Below are 19,382 nucleotides of genomic sequence, written 5' to 3'. Positions count from 1 at the left end.
AGCTCTTCGTTTGAATTTGGTATTTCAGCTCTCACCATCTGGTCATAATCATCGAGACTAACATGAGAAGCAGGTGGACATGGGGGAGACCACACTTTTGAAACTCAATGACATATACATATGCAAGAACTCTACCCAAAACAACTTTTTTTTTTTATAACATAATTCTTCCACTCTTCAAATTTTGCACGAAAAACCCTTGTAAGCAAATCTGGTCGATCTTGTAGTGCTTGGTCAGGTAGTAGCTCATCACTTATTTCTTCCCAAGTTGGATTACATGTCATTGTTAAGAAAATATCTAGTCTTCCATACTTTTGAACCAAAGTCATTGCATCTTGATACCTACATGTCACGAGGGACCACCAACAAAAGGTGATGGTAATATAGTCCTACATTTCCTGTATTTGTTTTGTTATAAATAATTAATAAGTTTGATTATATTTGTTTTGTTATAACTCATTAATAAGTCTCATTTGATATGATAGAACATGAAAATGAAGTGCATTATTTTGTCCTACAATTAATAAGTCTTGTAGTCCTCGATAAAATTTAGATCGAATTGTGTGTTGATTATCACACGTCCATCTAAGCTTTTGCGATTCAATCTTTACGTAGTTATCAACTACATATTGCTGCAACAGGCGACCACCACGAAGTAGAAGCGATTCATCGCGTTGACGAATCTAAAATGATAAAAAATTTCGCTCACCATAATATAATTTATAAAATTAATATTATGTGTACAGAGATGAAGGTCTTCGGTTACCTAAAGAACATAAGAATAATAGTCACAACATGTCACTTTTCTGCAGTTGTTATTTCGAATATTCACATCCCATCTATATGTTCCATAAGGTAACAACAATGGATATTGTAAAGGGTCATAGAAGTCGACACAATCTTTGATACTCTTAAGTTGATCATCTATAGTTTGCACAATGATATCCTGACCTCTAATGTTTTTTTATCCTTCACCACCTACTATGATTGCAGCAACCTGAGATATAGACAGTAAACAATATTGTTGTTGATTTGCAAGCTGCCCCTTAATAATCAATCTGCAATTTTGCAAATCTTGACATTGCACTAAGTGGTGAAATGTTTGCACAAATGGATTATATTGATTCAAGATTTCTTGGATTTTTTTAACAACATCTCTGTATAGTGCTTCATTTTCTTTCATCCAATTGTATATTTCATGAGTTGTGTCATATTTATACATTTGTAGGAACCTCAGTTTACTATCTCCAACAGGCAATAAACTTCCTATTTTATGATATATGGAACCTTGAGCACGAAAGTATGTAGTCATTATTTGACAAAAGGTTGATGGACGTATAGGAACGTGCATGTGATCCAATATCTTAGTGGATATGATATTAGGGTTTTATCCATTCACCCCGGGTTTGAAACTTCCTTTTCCCTAAATTAAGTAATAGTTTTGAACTCTCTCCCTCCCCTTAATAATAGTAAATTAAAAAAAAAAGTATAGGAACGTGCCAACTTATCACAAACAATGAAGTTCATATGGTTAACTGTAAATTGTAAAGTTTTAATAAAGATTGCATTTTTGCTGACCGCCTTTAGTGGTGGTAACTCTCACCACCATATTCAATACTGTTGGGCGAGTTTAAATTTTAAGAGTTGTGTAATAAATGGACTCATCTAACAATGATAAATAAGATGGTGAACATTACCATCATTTAAACGTGGTGAGCAAAAATATTTTCCTTTAGACCAACTTCAATGATTGGGGTTAAAACGAAAATTTTTAACTTAGAAAATTTAGATTTTAACCTAGACACAGTTTTTCTACTCCAAAGATTATGGGTAAAATTTTAGCACGAGATTATTAAGAATGAATTTAGGCTAGATTTTTTTTTCAGTAACTTTTTTAGAACAAAATTTATGTAGATTATCAAATTTTATTTTTACATTTTGACCTAAAAATATTTAGATTCCGATAAGCGTTGAATTTTTTTTCACTAAATCGACTCCATGAAACATGTATTTTTAGAGTTTTTGGGTTACTTTTGATTTAAATAAAATCTTTAATTTTTTTAACCGTTGGATTTAATTTTGAGTCGGTAAATTTTTTTTACCGTTAGATTTGACATATTCAATCTCATATGTTGGATTCAATGTATTTAATAGAATCTAGACCGTTGGATTAACCAAAGGTCCAATAATTAAAACCGTCGGATAAAAAAAAGAGTTGTTGGGCCCCTTTTTGGTGGTCTATACTTCCTGTCAACTCTTGTGCATCTCGCGCCTGGGGCACATCGCCTTGATGTGGCCTCCACTTTTCCAGGTGCGTCCACACCCTTAATATGGGCCAACCTTTTAACCGTGATCGGAATTCTGGATCAAATTTTCCCAAATTTTAGGTTTTAACTCAAAACTTATTTTAAACCCAGTCAATAAAAAATGATTGAGTTAGTTTAAAACCTAAATTTTAGATTTTAACCCAAGGAGTTGTTCTTAAAATAAAGAGAACTTTAACGAAAAGCTCTCGGTATTGTTTACTTTAAAGAAAAACCAAATTTTTACATTAAAAAATCAATTCTGATACTATTCATTTACAACACATTTTAGTCATTTTCGTTAAAACTCAAAGTTTTATTGTCATTTTCATTAGTTTTCTTTAAAATAAAACCCACTCATATTGATAAAAAAAAATGTAGTGTTATTGGGCCAGTGTTTTTTGGTCGATGTATTATCGGGTGAGGTTGAGTACACAACAAGGAATACCAACACCCTGCATCAAAGGTCAACCAGTTGGACTGAATTCAAGTACCCTGTCTTGGGTTGGGTTGGGCTCGTTAGGTTCGAGACCAAGCCCATAACTCATTCTGGACTCCACTAGCCCATCATTATTTTCCTTTTATTCGGTTACAAGCCCATCATTATTTTCAACTCACGATTTGCCACTTTTTTCTACCAAAAAAAAAAAAAAATGGTGTTTACCTTGTTGTTCATTCAATTCCTATTTATTTTGTACAATCAGAAATTACCATAATTAGTGCGCTGTTAAAATTTGCATTACAGATTGGAATGGAACAGAATCATGATGGTAATGGAATAAAAACCAAACAAGAATTAAGTAAGAGAGAAAACAACAAAAACAAAAAAACATATGGCTGGATTAAAAAAGGGAAGTGATTTTAGCGCACACTTTTTTTCTTTTTATACACTTTGTTTATTTTTTGCTTTTGGTTGAATAAACCCGAAAAAATAAATAAATAATAGAAATAAACAGGTGTGTATAGAGAAATAAATAGGTGTTCCATTAAGAAATTTGTTAAATTAAAGTTAATTAATTCATAATCTTTTATATAAGGGGTGTGCTATTCACGCACCATTTTTACTTCTCCCACACCATTTGTTAATTTCTGTCATTTGATCTTCTTTAATTCATCCGATCTGATGACCGAAAATTAAAAGAGTATAAGAGAAGTAAAAAAAGGTGTGTGGATATCACACCCCTTTATATAATTATTGTTGTATAATAGGAATGTAATTTCGAAATGTAACTAGGGTAGGACTCCAATCTAAATAGGCAATGATATAACCCAATTATATTGTAAAACTTTACACAAATCAAGGAGTCGTATTTCTACATACTATCATTCGTCTAGGTTTTTTTCCTCAATGTGTCATATTTCTATATACTATCATTCGTCTAGGCTTTTTTCCTCAATGTCCTGGTGTTTCTTTCTTCTTCTTCTTCTTCTAGATTTGGATTTAGGTCCCCTATGTTATTTCTTAGGTTTACATATGAATATTGTTGGCTATCTCACTCTCACTTGCTCTGATATTTCTTTTGCTGTCAATATTATTGCTTTGTTTATGAGCTCGCCTTGCCCTACTCATATGATTGCCGCTAAACGAATTTTCCGGTATATCAAATGTACAACGGATTTTGGCATCACATTGACTCCTTAGCTTGTTTCCGCTACCTTATCCACCTACTATGGTGCTGATTGGCCCGGCTATCCGAACACTTGTCGTTCCACCACGAGTTACGTTGTTTATCTTGGTTCTAATCGCATATCTTGGTGCTCAAAAAAGCAGTCGACCGTATCTCATTTCAGTACCGAATTGGAATACCGTGCCCTTGCTCATACATGTGCCAAAACCACCTTGATTTGTTTTCTCTTGCACGAGCTTGGTGTTCGTTTATATTTTCATGTTCTCTTGCATTGTAATAATCTTAGTGCCATTTACCATCCTTCTCACGTCATGTTGAACTTGATTATCATTTTGTTCGTGAAAATGTAGTTCGTGACAATCATCTAGTTTATTACATTTCTTTCACTGATCAAACTACTAACCTCTTTACCAAGGCTCTTCATCATCCTCGGCATAGTGTATTTTGTTCCAAACTTGTCCGATCAGGCTCGTCCAGTTTGTGGGGGGTGTTAAATTAAAGTTTAATTAATTCGAATTTTTTCCGTAATTATTGTTTGTATTATAGGAACGTCAATTTTAATTTAGCCAGTGTAAAATTCAAATCTAAATAAGAATACTATCCGATATATTATAATACTTTACACAGATCAGTACAAGGAGTCATATTTTTATAAAATAATTAATCACTAAAAAGAAAAAAAAACATGTTTAAACAGCCATGTAGAGTGAGCATTTTGGTTATTAAATAATTAATAATTTGGCGAACCTTTCTTAATTTAATATAAATGAAAATTCAGAGATCACACACGCATTTTGTTCTACATGTTTCCGAGCTGTATAATAACTCACCAGAGTGAGTGGCGACAGAGACCGCTTAGAGAGAGAGAGAGAGATCCACAAATCTCTCCTTTTCTCTTCTCTTCTCATTTTTCTCCGCTCCAGATTTGTTTGAGCAATGTCCGACGAGCCTGCTCCCAGTCGCTGGTCCTTTCAGGTACTCACTCACCAATTCGCTTATTATTTTCTGTTTGTTTCCCGAGAAAATGCTGGTCGAATTGAAAAGTTTGGCACTTGAACGAAACTATGAGTAGAGTAGCTGTTAGCTTTTTCTGGGTTTGAATCAGAAACTGAAGGAACCCAATTTCTATTTTTGTTTGTTTTGCTTGCTTCTGTTTTCTATGCTGGCAAATATGTGTTCACTGGCTCAGTGATCTCAATTAGTATAATTTTTGTTTTGGGATTAATTATATGCTTAGAGTTGAGTATATTTGGATTAAATTCTGGTTGTTGAGATTATGTAGTTGCGAATTTTGATCTGATGGATAGGATTGAATCAAGAATTCTTGGATTTATCTCAGCTAAAATTATGTGCATTTCTAGGATTTTAAATTGTTTTATGATGCTAAGTTTGGTAGAAAAAAAGCACCGGAGCCGCAGCAAAACGGGCAGTCCACTAATGGAGATGTGAGTAATGGAAGTAGTTCCGGAGTGACCGCGAAGAGGACAGCTGACTTGGCCATCTACGAGCAATTTCAAAACCAGGTAGTGGATTTGATCTTACCATGTAGTGAATTGGATTTGACATATTGCATGAACATGTACAGTTGCATTCATTTGTTCTTCGGTTTCATCTGTTTTTCAGGGTAGGGGCTCCGTGCCTTACTCAAATGGAGTCTTATCTGATCAGCATGATGAGATACCGTATGTTTTCTTGCAACTTTTCATTGAAGAATGCTTCTTTAAGAACCTACTGACATTTTTTTGTGAACTCCACAGGCAGAAGTCCCTTTTACCTGCTTTTGAATCGGCAGAAATGCGTTCTTTAGGAGAGAGTTTATGCAGGTGATTTTAGATGAATGACTTCACATGATGGAATACAAGTTACTGCTATTACATTTTTTTTCCCGGTGGCCAAGGATGATTACAGTTGCACCCTGAAAGTTTCGTCATTTATTTACCATGCATTGTGTCTTGTGCAGGGATATAATTCGGGGTAGTCCAGATGTTAAGTGGGAAAGCATCAAGGGATTAGAGAATGCCAAGCGTTTGCTCAAAGAAGCAGTGGTCATGCCAATCAAATATCCCAAGTACGTCTGGTCAATGAGCACCTCATGTACCAAATTTATTTAATAAACAATTAACGATTTAACGTGTTTGTTCTTGCATTTTTATGTACTCCTATATTTTTTTTGTTCGTAAAGTTCAAGAGAATCAGATTGCTGAATTGCTAGTTGTTTACTTGTGAAGCATGGTCTCAGTTTACATTCCTTTTTCTGTGACATTGAAACCAATATTAACTTAATTTAATCATGGTTCATGCTAATTGCTTTTAGTATTTCTTTTAAATTCGTGGAGTACCAAATGTTTTTCTTTATGTTAAGCTAAATTAATTAATATGTGCTAGAATATTTTGATACAGTTTCTTGCAGCTACTTGTCTGGAAACTGGGATAAAACTTTGAAACAACCAGATTGAATTAACTGGCAATACTTTTGAAATGATGGCATGATGCAAGATCATTCAAATATCAAACCGATCTTTCTATTTTCCTCAGGTACTTTACTGGACTTTTAACACCGTGGAAAGGTATTCTCCTTTTTGGACCTCCAGGGACAGGAAAGGTTTGTAATTCCTTCCAATCCTGTTGATTGTTTATGTTTCTTTTTCTGTGCTTTGGTTATACAGTATTTGCTCTTCTATTTGCTTACCCAAGAAAAGCTGTTAACCATATTGCATTTGTACCTTTCCTAGCTGAAGTGATCATGCTATTTGGTGGGGGTGGGGGATTGGGAGATGGGTTTTTTAAAATTAATTTGTTAAAATCTTACTTTCATCGAAAATTGCTCTCCATGCAATGAGTTCTTATGAAAAACTTACTCTGAAATGAAGATGCATTTTCAAAGTCCTGTTGATGCACAACCCAGTTAATCTTTTACAATGATACTTTGGACACAAATTAATTTAACATCTAATGGTGCAGACAATGCTTGCCAAGGCTGTTGCAACAGAGTGCAAGACCACATTTTTCAACATTTCAGCATCATCTGTTGTCAGTAAATGGCGCGGTATGTTAGGGTTGAACAATTTTCTGAAGATCATGCTTGTTTGTTTGCTTATTTGTCATAAAATGGATGGGGAAGAATTTAGTAGGGTCCAAATTTGCCACCTTGTTATTTGAGCTTCCTATCCGTTCTTTAACATTTCCTTCAATTTTAACGTTTGCATAATCTTTCAGGCGACTCAGAGAAGTTAGTGAAGGTGTTATTTGAGCTTGCTAGGCATCATGCGCCATCAACTATATTTATTGATGAAATTGACGCAATTATTAGTCAACGTGGTGAAGGACGAAGTGAGCATGAAGCAAGTAGGCGTCTGAAGACAGAGCTACTCGTACAGGTGATGTTTGTTTTTAAAGAGTGCTGCTTTCTTAGTGTTCTCTCCCATCATATGTTACTTGTGTTGATCACAGAATCTTGTTTACTGCATCGTATCAGTTTATAACATTTGAGAAACTATGTTAACACTGTGCTTAGAACTTTTAATTGTCTTGGTTCCGAGCATCAGGATATTCCACATGTCAACTATGCTTTGTTCAAAAATTGATTAGCTTGTATTAGATTGCAGATGGATGGTTTGACGAAGACAAGTGAACTTGTTTTTGTTTTGGCTGCTACAAATCTTCCCTGGGAACTGGATGCAGCCATGCTCCGGCGTCTTGAGAAGCGAGTATCCTTTTGAAAAGTTAAATTATGCTCAGTGAAATGTGCCAAGTCAACTATATGGAAACGACAGAAGTTATAATTATTAGCATATAATGTTATACACTTTGTTACAATCTCATAGGTCTGAATGCAAATCATAGTTTCACAAACATTAACGGAGTACGAGTTAGTTGAGTGCTGGTATCTATATTTGGGTGTATATGAATATGCATTACATGCCAGGATATTCGAGATGTCTAAATAGATGTAGGATCATTTTGCGGTTGATTATGGTATAGAATACGGGAAGGTTCACCTGCAGTATCACATCCATTATCCGTTATTTGCATTCTCTTCTAGCTAGGTATCCAAATACGAGGCAGTTTTTCACATGATCAAGCATATTCTGTATCCAGCCATTTTATTCGGGTTCTCCATTAACCATGAAAATTTTAGATTCTTGTGCCTCTGCCTGAACCAGAAGCAAGAAGAGCAATGTTCGAGGAGCTCCTGCCCGTACAGCCTGATGAGGAGAAGCTTCCTTATGATTTGTTGGTGGATAAAACTGAAGGATATTCAGGTTCAGATATTCGATTGGTGTGCAAGGAGGCTGCTATGCAGCCTCTGAGACGCATAATGACATTCCTTGAAGACAAAGAGGACACGGTTCCTGAGGATGGTATGTGACTCTAAAAGTATTAACCAAAATTGGATGCATATGAGCTTAATGTAAATATGAACTGGGCAACGGGATTTTGTTTAGACACGCTCGGTAAAAGGTTATGCCATGATGTTTTTGGTTTCAGAACTGCCCAAGGTTGGACCGATCAAACACGAAGATATTGAGACGGCTTTGAAGAACACAAGGCCGTCTGCTCATCTCCAAGCTCATCGTTATGAGAAGTTCAATGCTGATTATGGTAGTCAAATACTCCAATGACGGCACACAATCCCTCTCGTCTCGTATCATTAGATGATCTTTTCGTAGTTTTGGAGATCACTAGATTATCATTTCCTATTCACATTTATAGGGTTCTGAGAAGTGTGATTCACGTAAAACCGAATAAGAACTTGGCTTCCTTGACATGGAAATATGTTACTGTTTTGTATTTCTGCGGTTCCGATTTTGTGATTCCGATTTGATATGAGAACTGATTAGCCGGGATTGGCTTTAATCTTTCAAATTCAAATTTGTGCTCCCCCAGTGCAAGCGAACGGACGTTCTTTTGCCGGTGAAATGATTTTACAACTTTTAACTCACATAATTCCATTTCACAAAACCGTGCCAAGTGACATTCTAGGATTTATACAGCTGGGGATAAGACTGTTATTTATAACTCATGTTACTCCGTTTCCCGCCCGTGTTATGATTTGAGTTTCATTTGAGCAAAGTTCGGTTCTTCTTGTTACATGCTTGATACATGTTTGGTAGAGATGGCTTGACAAAGGACCCTCTAAACCCTAAACCCCAACTAACATGCCAACTATCCACATGTCATACCTCAAAACACCAGAACCCCAATGGAAAGGGATCCTCTCCGGATCCCTTTCCACCTAATCCGCCAATTCGGGATCTAGGCCATTGAAATTTGATCCTCTTTAAAAGTGATAAAAACTGTAGCCGTTGGATCGAATTTCAACGGCCCGGATCCCAGACTAGGTGGATTAGCTGAAAAGGGATCCTCCCTATGTCACAGTGAAACCATACGAAAATCTAAACCCTAAATTCCAGAATGCAACATTCACCCTTCCAATCCCACAAAAACACATCAGATCATCAATTAGCTGCTACTCAGGCGAGTTGTTCTGCTAAACTGTAAACTGATATTCTTCCAGTCTTTTACATAGAGCTTTAGAAAAGCTACGTGCAACAGAGTTTCATAACACGAAGAACCATCCTACCATGAAAGAACTCACTGAGGATTAAGATCATATAAACGAAAAAACTACTAAAAAAACAATGTCAGCTCCATGTTTAGTTGAAACCCCTTTGATAGATCACCCGGTTTGTCCAAACTTTGCATCAGTCCACGCTTTGGCAATTGTTCGTTTCATGTCCGGATCCCCTTCATCGTACATATTCTACAAGATCCGTTGCATACGGTAATTAACAAAGCAGAGAAGAAACACAGTACACATTTTCATATATGACAATGTAAATATTTGGTAACCTCACCTTCATCAAGTCCATGATTCCTGCCATGGGATCTTTCTCTTTATCCAGACTCGGCTTCAGCTGCAAGATCAAAATAACGAAAACATTCAGTTACATTTCTCCGTTTTCCGAAGCATAAAATGGGAGAGTTCAAAGATACGATGAGATATACCTTGTCCTCCTTAAATTTCAAGTCTAACCAGTAATCCTTTGAAGTTTTAGCCAAATTGATAACAGCCCTTGTAGGCTTAACCAGCACCCTACACTTCTCTGGATTGATCTCCTTGTTCAGCTTACCGAACCTGTAATTCTTTCCTTCCACATCATGGAGTTTGATGTCAAATGACATAGGCTTGAAGTCGGTCTCTATCTTCTCCTGATCAACTCCCTCCAGAAATATGTATATCTGCACGGAAAAAAAAAGTGAAGGTGATCAAACCGAAACAACAACCACTGAAGAAACCTAAAGTTAACAATGGAATAACATACGACCAGTCTAAACCTAAGGCAAAAACACATGGTGAATATGTTCGCACCTTCACTTTGTCGTTGTCCTGATCCCAGCTGAACGACGAAAGCGCAGTGTAATGCAGAGTTGGGGTGGCAGTATCAGTTGAAATTGGAGTTGGGATTTGCAGTGCAGGTGAAGCAGCAGCCTCTTGTGACATCTGCAATGATCAAAGACCACATTATTTCCCATACATGAACATAGCAAGATTCCATATCTGGCCTTGAAATGGCGGGTTCATACGATCTTAACAAGCGCTTATCCGTCACTAGATACCATAAAAATCTCATAATCTTTCAAACATTACAACATTTCAAAATGCTAAAGCAAAGACAAAGTTATGAAGTTGGTTTGAAACAGAAAATTTGATAAGACGATATTCTAAACTAGTCTAATATACGGAAAGAGAGATTCAAACTTGGGTTCATGACCCTTGCCAAATCATACTGCAACAACACATGTGAAAGAATCCATAGGCATTAATAATACTGAGCTCATATGCTCACTTCACACTAAATTCTAAAATCAAATACAAGTTTCCATAATTTTTTTTTCTGGGTCAAATATAAACCAAATTTCACACAAAAATGTGGGGACATAGCCAAAACAATCACATTGTGGCAAAAATTTCACTACATGTTAGAGGCATGTAAAAAATGTAAATATTAAATAGCAAATGCTGAGATACAAAACAAAAAATGGGACCTTTTTCTCCAGAGTGCGAATCTCAGTGGAAATGAGGTTGATGACACGGGATCGTTTCGCAATGCTCTGAAGGTGGTGGAGCTCCTCCACGTCCAGCGCCACTTCCTCTGCCATTTGCTATTTCGTTCTCCAAAGAAATGGCTTTTCTTTTTGGGATCTTTTAATATAGGCACATTATTTTTTAATTTTCTAGATCAAACATCTATGTCTTTTAGCGATTTGATTAAAAAAAAATTTTGTCATAATTTTGATGCTATATGCACATTATATTGTAACAAATTTTCTATAATTTAGCCTTTTGATTACACTCTCCTCCGTTAGAGATAATTGTAAAAAAAAAAAAGTTGGTTAGATTCAATTTATTTTCATAATAATGCTACAATTTAGTAATAATTATCTACGATTTAAGATATTTTCTTTTCAAAATAGTTTAAAATATTTTTAAATCCCCCAAAATTAAACGTACAGAAATAAAATTTTCTTTTAGTACGTTAAAAGAAAATAGAATTAAGAATAATATAAACATCATCCCCTAAAAATCTCTCCCGCTTCCTTCTACTTTTCTTTCTTCTCTTTCCATTCCCCGTCTTTTTTTTTTATGCTTTTTTCTGAGCTTTGTCTCATCTACCTGAGCTTTGGTCTTAGTTTTGTTCCCTCTCCTCAATCATTGATCGCTTATTGTCATCCCCCCCCCATACCTCCCCATCACACCCTGTTCTCCTACCTCCCTCCTGCTGCCCTTCATCTTTCCCAATTTTGAACCATGATTTAGATCTACGAGTATTGGGCTCTATCGTGAATCAAGACCCAACCCGCATAGCCCCATTGTCGATCTGGCTTATTAGAAAAATTGGGCGAAGTGTGGAACGATTCACGTCGGAACAAGGGTGTTTTACACACCCCCTTCGCCCTCCCCCTTCCCCTGTTACGTTTGGTGACTTTTCTTGCAGGTGTGGCTACGGTGGCTTTGGCTCCTGGTGGATTGATTTTGTGCAATACTCTCAGATCTGGGTTTTGCTTCGGGTGCATTTTTCTGTTTGGTGCGATGTCTTTCTTCAGGGAGGTAACGACGGATGTGGAGGTGGTGACCAAGTTTTTGCTTCGAGATTTGAGGGTTTTACTGTTTATTGTTTCTTTTGTAGCCTATGGGCCTAAATCAGTGCTGACCTTTGTAGCTAGAGTTGTAGCTCTCCCTTGTTTAGGCTTGTCCTCTATCTTATGTTTGCTTTGTTGTGTAGGGCTTAGTGCTCTGTTTAGGTTTAGACCTCCTTTAATTAATGAAGCTTCATTTTCGACCCAAAAAAAAAAAAAAAAAAAAAAAAAAAAAGTGAACTTCCGGCCATGGAAGTAAGTGCTCTACCACTAAAAATATGAATTAAGTACTCTAGCACTGAAGATATACGAACTAAGAAAATCGATCAAACCCCTTGAGTTTTCGAATTTGAAATTTTTTCTGTGCATCTGATTAGAGTTTTACCTCATCGATGCCATTTTTCAAAATTTGAACTTGCATTTGACATTCCAAAGCAAACCTCACGACATTTTGCTTGAACTCCTTCATCTCAAATCCCTTCAACTCATAAAAACTCTTCTTCTCCTTCTCCAACTCCTCAAGCTCCTCCACCTCACTCTTCAAAACCCTAAAATGATCCCCAATTCAATTTCAATTCCCAATCTAAGTCACTCCAGTTCAACCGAATTAATGAATCAAGCAACCGAGAACTTGATCAATCGAGAAACTTAAGTAATACCTCAGGTCCTCAACTGATGTGAATCGGATTGATATTTCTCGTCGAGGCGATCGATCTCGGAGAAGAGAGAGGCGCTGGTTTCGGGTACGTTCCATGTGTTCGAGTCCTTCCCGGAACGCGGCGGAAAGCGCCATCGCGATTTGCAGGGGGCGAAGGCGCGAAGAATTGTGGTTCTGTTTCTGAAGGTCAACGAAATTTTTGAACTTTGGGGAATACATAGTGGCAGTTTCGAATACGTGGTCTAATGCAATTGGTTGCAAAGTGTGTGGCATCCAATTAACTCTTTTGTACCTAAATTGTTTGCTAATGTATAAAAGCGTTGTTTATTTTCATAATTATTATTGAAAGATTATTTTTTGAAAAAAAAAAAAAAAACCATTCAACTTGGTGCTTGTTCAATCATCTGTATAGGATAAAAATGAATATTTTTGCTCACCACCTTCAAGTGACGGTAATGCTTATTACCTTATTTATCATTTTAATGAATTTAAATTTCGAGATTTGTGTATTAGATAGACACAAATATTAAAATTTAAACCCCTACAATGTTGATAAAAAATTTGGTGAGTATTATAACCACTTGAGGGTGATGAACAAAAATATACCGATAGAATAAATCAACGTTTTCTTAATCATTGATAATTTCATGATGAACCAAGTATTTAGTTGAGTAGATTTTTTCTAAAGAATTAAGTTTAATCTATAGAAACAACGCAAAGTGCAAACATCTTCAAATTAGAGAATTAGTGAAGTGCACCATTAGTTTCTCTAAAATACTAAAATTTAGCACCTGAAAAAACAGTGATAATTAAAATGCACCATGTACTAATCAAAGTGGAAGCCAGCTAGTTAATTTCTACTGCATTACTAGTACTTTTACAGGAGTGGAGATCCTCTCCGAATCTCTGTATTAGAACTCTAAAGATTCGAAGATCCAGACTGTTGAAGAGAGAGAAAGAGATACAGATTCTTGATTTAAGGTGCGTCAATAAATAGGCTAATGATGACAGCAAAATTTAAAATAAACACTATGAAATCTCCAATTCCGTCGGCCACGACATGAATATCCAGATAAGAACTCAATTCCTTTCTACAGGGAGTGTGTTAATTTACTAACCGACTTTTGTTAATATATTGAGGTAACAACGAGGACAAACAGCCCTTCGAATCTAATTGTCAAAAGAAAATATTACTTTGAATTTAAAACTGTTATTCCTCAAAGCTCTCCTCACTTTCTCCAAATGCTGACACGGTTATCATCTTACTTATAAAATTTCATACAGCTTTCAAAGGAAGATCCTACTGCACATGAAGAACTATTTGCAGATCTTGGAGAGCTTTCTTAGTGAGAAAGGATTTGAGAATTATTTAAGACTATTGACTTGCATTGTTAGATATATACATTGGCAGTTTCGGAGGAGGGATTCCTAGTTTTTGAGCTCTACATTGTATGCATGCAACCGGTTATATGAATTGTGACTAAAAAATAGACGGTTTGAATCTTTGAAATACAATGTAAAATGAAGGCTCATTTGGAAGTGCTTTTAAAATAACTAAAATGTTTTTGGTGAAAATATTTTTGAAATCATTTAAAATGCTTTTAGAACCAACGTTAAATTTTAAAGCACTTTAAGTGAATTCAAAAAGCACTAAAAGTGCTTTTAATCCTTTTAAAAGCGATTCCAAACGAGCACTGAGTCTCACAAATAGACAGAGGATCAGGATTCCCTCTCCTAAAAGTGTCTTTTACATAGAATGTTCATTACCATTTTAATAAAAATAACTAATGGGGCATTTGTTTGGCTTCATTAGTTTTCACTGGACTAGACTATTTGGGTAGGATTATTATTCTGTGTTTGATGCAAGCCAGGATTGAGTTTAATGGGATTAAGCCAGACTCGTGTCGACTAAATCCTTCGTTAGCTGGGCTTAGTGAGAGCCCCGAAAAGGAGGGGATTGCTAGTCCCGTTTCCCCGCTTCCCCTCACTTCGCCTTGCCCTAAGCCTGAGCTCTTGCCCTCCCACTGTCTCTCTCCCCACCTCCCTCTCGTCTGTCCAGAAGATTTCCAAGTCTGCAAGAATTTTCAGGTCTGCAAGAATCCCCAAGTCTGCACCTGGATTTGACAGAAACGATTCAAACGAATCTAAAAAGTCCAAGTATGCAAGACTTGATTTGCAAGTATTTTCCCTTTTTCTGGGTTTTCGAATTGATTTTTTTGGGTTTTTTAATCGATTTTTCTGGGATTGGATTTTTCTAGGTTTTCAATTCATTTTTTTCTAGGATTCGATTTTCCTTCGGAGTGGAATCCCTAATTGGGTTTCTGAATTTTGAACAGGATAAACGGTTCTGGGTTGGGCACCCTGCATTTTGTCTCGAAGGATTACAACTATGGAGGATTTCAAATTATTTGATGGAAGGTCGAGAAGGAATTTGTTGTTGTTATTGAAGAGCTATTCGGCTACAAATCTGCATAAAATAAACAGAGGACTTATGAAGGAGATGAACTCTCATATATCAGGAAAATGATTATGTGCATTGGGTTGGATTTGTGAGTTGTCTGTGAAATACCAAATTGAAGGATTTGATTTTTCTGGGATATTAGAGCTTTTGAGCAATTTGGAGTGGTTGAGCAAATTGAATGATTTCAATAGTTCTGCTTTTTCTGGGATAGCAAATTGAATGATTTCATTTAGTTCTGCTTTTTCTGGGATAGCAAATTGAAGAATTTGGTTAATTCTACAGAAACTTTCATGTTGGGGTTCACTTTCATTAGATGAGAATATTTTGTTACAGATCATCGTTTTTTTTTTGTCATTATTTTGCTCCTAGTTTGATATTGCACCAAACGCTTCACTAAGTTAGTCCAGCTTAATCTAGTCTAAGGCATTCCAGCTTAGTCCTTGAAGCTAGTTCAGTCCGAGATAGTCTGGTGCAACAAACGCATCCTAAATTAACTTCTAAGATCTAAAATGTTGGTGTGTTGGTATTGAATCTTTAATTTTTATGCACTTTTCCTTCCACATGATCACTTAAAACTTGAAAGAGTTTCTGTAAATACCATGTAAAGACACATAGTTCACATTTGTTGTGACTTAATTGTAAACAGTTTTATTCTACATATTGTTTACTATTGATGTTAATTAGATCCGACTAAGCAAACTTCCGAAAACTGAAAACTTCCACGTGAAAGAGGATGCCTTTGATGGCCTAAAATATATGAGGAATTGAAGCCACTTTATAAAAGCATCTTCCACAATTATGTACCAATTAAAGTTATCATTAAACAAGTAATTAAGGCCTAATATAGATCCCCCTAAACATGGAATGTGAAGCTAATCAACCTATCATTGTGCGCTTATTAAAACCTACCACAATCGGACAATTGCCTTTGACCTTTGGCAACAAAAGCTGGGGTTGTAGCACTGTATTACTTTGCATATGTAAATTATAAACTCCATTTTATCATCCATTAGCTTTTTATAATTATAAGAGGTAAAAGACATGGAATTTCGTGTATATGTCAAGTTAGGGAATGTTGTAAATGCTAGAGAACGTTGTAAATGAATCTTACATGTTTTAACGCCTAACAATTATTCACGGGCAAGGGAGGATATACATTGGGACCAAGGTGGTCCCAAGATCATTCGAAGATCAAAAAACACGCATGGTGAAGGTTCTTAGGGGACCCTCTGAATGTTTGGCATGAGTCTCATTTGTGCCCACAAAAGGCTTAATGTAATGTATGGTAGACATATCTCGACAGTTTGCGTTGATAATACTCGATAATAGCTCTTGATAGCACTCATCAAATTATCGATATGTACTGAAGGTGTGCAACATGGTTTGATTGATGACAACAAGCTTACCAAGTGTATGACAGTTCCTCAATGAATAAACTAATTTTTTTTTTCATGCTTCGTGCTCTATTTCTATCTAAAACACTTAGACATTTAAATTAAGACCTACAAAATTCGAATCCTAAATTCGCCATTGTTCAAAGGTAAACCTCCACACAAAAGTTTTGTGGGATATACTTCTACCATGAATTATTTTGTTTCAATCATTTTGGAATATTACGATCATGATAATTCTCATCATGCTAATGTGGCGACAAATGATTAAACTAATTCTCCGCCAAAGATCATATATAATATACAAAAGGAGTACCATATATTCTATGTCAGATCATTGTGTCGACAGATCATTTCTAAGAATTATAGCCGCAGCATGTATCCTGCTCTTTTGGCTTGCTAATAATTTCTGATATCAAATCTCATTTTAGATGCCCATACATAACGTAAAAGCCACCTACAACGTGTCCTTTCCAAGCCATGCAATATATATACCGCGGATTCGCGACATGATAAAAAGACACGAGTTTTGACACAATTTTTAGATTATTAAATTTATAAATTTTGAATGGTTGAGATGTAATCTGATCAGTCAAATTTATTTTTATTATTTAAGTAATTCTCTCTCAATCTTTTTCTTCTCCTTATTTCTTTTCGTTCTCTACGATATCCTAGACTGCTCTTTCTTGTCCATTTGTGATCTTCTAATATTTTCATTTCTCTACCTCTTTTTTCCTTTCTATCACTCAATTGTCTAACTATGTTGATGTACAAAATCAGTGAGGACTTTGGTATAACAGAAAGTGTCAAGTTTGTGACCTTCGCTAGATTGCTCCGGTCACTAGTGTGGATAAGTATGTAAATGGATAGAGACAGGGAAACAAACACAAGATGTACGTGGTTCACCCAGATTGGCTACGTCCATGAAGTAGAGGAGTTCTCATTAATTGTGAAGGGTTTACACAAGTACATAGGTTCAAGCTCTCCTTTAGTGAGTACTAGTGAATGATTTAGTACAAATGACATTAGGAAATATTGTGTGAGAATGATCTCCTTTTATAGAATAGAGTTTCTAGCTTTGTTCTGACATTGATATGTGTCGTGTTGTGATTGGCTTCTGATGTTAACACGTGTCGCGCTATGATCAGCTTCTGATGTCGACATGTGTCACGCTGTGATTGGCCTCCTGGTTGAAGAGAAACTCTTCTGGGTCCTTGACGGTATAACGTTGACCAGTGCTCAGTAGTTTCGGGATTGGTCAAGTAGGGTACAAACAGTGCTCCCCTAAGTTCCTGAGTGAGGGAAGCTCCTCGGTTGGGGACTTGCAAGATCCAAGCTGCTGAGTAATCACGAAACTTCTAAGTACCGAAGTGTGGTATCATTTTCACTTGCCTTATCTATCTTACAGGTAGATGTGGCATCTTCTCTGGAAGTACTTTTCCACCATTCAGGGGTGGTATCTTTAACCGGTGAAGATGCACAAGGTAATGTATCAATTTGACTTGAAGCTTACTTGTAGTTTCAGGCTTGGTCAAGCGCGATACAAACCATGTAGTAGGAGTCCCCCAAGTCGCCGAGTTAGGAGATTTGCCGAAAGAGGTGATAGACAAGGTAAGCAATCAAAGTTCCAAGCAATCAGTTCCAAATCAGAAGTTTGATTTCGAGTTCCGGCTGATTGTTCTCATTCTCTCTATTTTGCAGGCAGCAAGAATGATAAAGAGAAGAAAAATGAGAAGAGATGATATGAGATACTTTTACTTTTGAAGAAGTAACTTTCCACAGGCTTATTCTTGAACTGGGCTGGAGGGTTTTCTGGTTTCTTCCAGAGTATAAGGCCGACTCAAGAATTTGAGGGTCAAAACAAGTCCATCAAATCTAGAGTATGTTCGACCCTGATGATATGTGATACTTTTGATGTTGACAAAGTAGTGGATGTATCGGCACGTGTTCTGTTATGCTTGTCTCCACATGCTTCCTTGTATCCTTCTCACTTGCCCTATCTGTTCCTCAGGCAGATGTGGTATCTAATCTGGAAGCATAAGATGTTGAAGATGAGTACTCGAGAGTAATGCCAGGTAAGTAATCAGGCAAGGGGTTCCAGGCAGTCAATTCCTGACTGGAAGCTTGATTCCAAGTGCTGACTGATTGCTCTCTTTCTCATTGTCTTGCAGGTAAGAACAAGGGCAAAGGAAAAGACAAGGAAAAAGCATGATATGAGATACTCTTGCTTTTGACCCTGATGATATGAGATACTCTTGCTCTGGTATGGCTGGTTGCATAGGTATTATCGGTAGGGAAGAAAGCTGAGTATTTCGAGAGGCTTCGTTGGGAGTGCAGTCTCAGATATGAGGAAGGGTTGAACAATTTTGCAGGTCTGCCTATCCGTGAAGGATGAAGGTCGACATATATATGAGTTTCTCTAATAACAAGTAGTAATCTATTTATTTACCCTTCTTAGTCATAGCAATGTAGTGGGAGCTGCAAGCTTCACATGTTTTAACTTTGTCAGAGCACTTTGAAAAAGTGGTCTGTGGTAGTTGGAAAGCTAATGTTATGTGTGAAGATTACAGACAAGCTTTATCGAAAGAAATCTGGCTCTCGAAGTTCGGAGAGTGGTGCCTCTTTGGTTTTCGAACAAGCAATCCTGTCGAAGATCTGGTTTTCGAGATTCGGAGAACGGTGCCTTTTCGATTTTTGAGAAAGCAATCCTGTTGGGAGATTCGAAAAGCGGTGCCTCTTCGATTTTTGAGAAAGCAATCCTGGTGGGAGTCTGGCTCTCAAGATTCGGAAAGTGGTGCC

At 36.5% G+C, this 19,382-nt stretch overlaps 2 protein-coding genes across 2 annotated transcripts; one reads left to right on the top strand and one right to left on the bottom strand.

The window, feature by feature from the left end:
• The first annotated feature begins 4,663 nt into the window (after positions 1-4,663).
• On the top strand, positions 4,664-8,722 carry LOC103446184 (uncharacterized). Its single transcript, XM_008385255.3, has 11 exons — positions 4,664-4,906; positions 5,320-5,454; positions 5,555-5,613; positions 5,689-5,754; positions 5,892-5,999; positions 6,467-6,533; positions 6,893-6,977; positions 7,148-7,308; positions 7,537-7,638; positions 8,070-8,292; positions 8,420-8,722. The coding sequence occupies exons 1-11, from the start codon at positions 4,868-4,870 to the stop codon at positions 8,551-8,553; spliced, it is 1,179 nt and encodes a 392-aa protein (XP_008383477.3). The 5' UTR covers positions 4,664-4,867; the 3' UTR covers positions 8,554-8,722.
• A 692-nt stretch (positions 8,723-9,414) lies between these two features.
• LOC103446185 (uncharacterized) lies at positions 9,415-12,264 on the bottom strand. Its single transcript, XM_008385256.4, has 5 exons — positions 10,982-12,264; positions 10,305-10,436; positions 9,941-10,174; positions 9,790-9,849; positions 9,415-9,695 (listed from the first exon to the last, which is right to left on the bottom strand). Exons 1-5 carry the CDS (start codon positions 11,093-11,095, stop codon positions 9,612-9,614), a joined length of 624 nt encoding a protein of 207 aa, XP_008383478.3. The 5' UTR covers positions 11,096-12,264; the 3' UTR covers positions 9,415-9,611.
• Between the last annotated feature and the right edge of the window lie 7,118 nt (positions 12,265-19,382).

This window comes from Malus domestica, chromosome 10 (assembly GCF_042453785.1).
Source record: "Malus domestica chromosome 10, GDT2T_hap1".
NCBI lineage: Eukaryota > Viridiplantae > Streptophyta > Magnoliopsida > Rosales > Rosaceae > Malus > Malus domestica.
The sequence above is the reverse complement of the archived record's forward strand: the minus strand, read 5'-3'. Positions and strand labels throughout refer to the sequence as shown.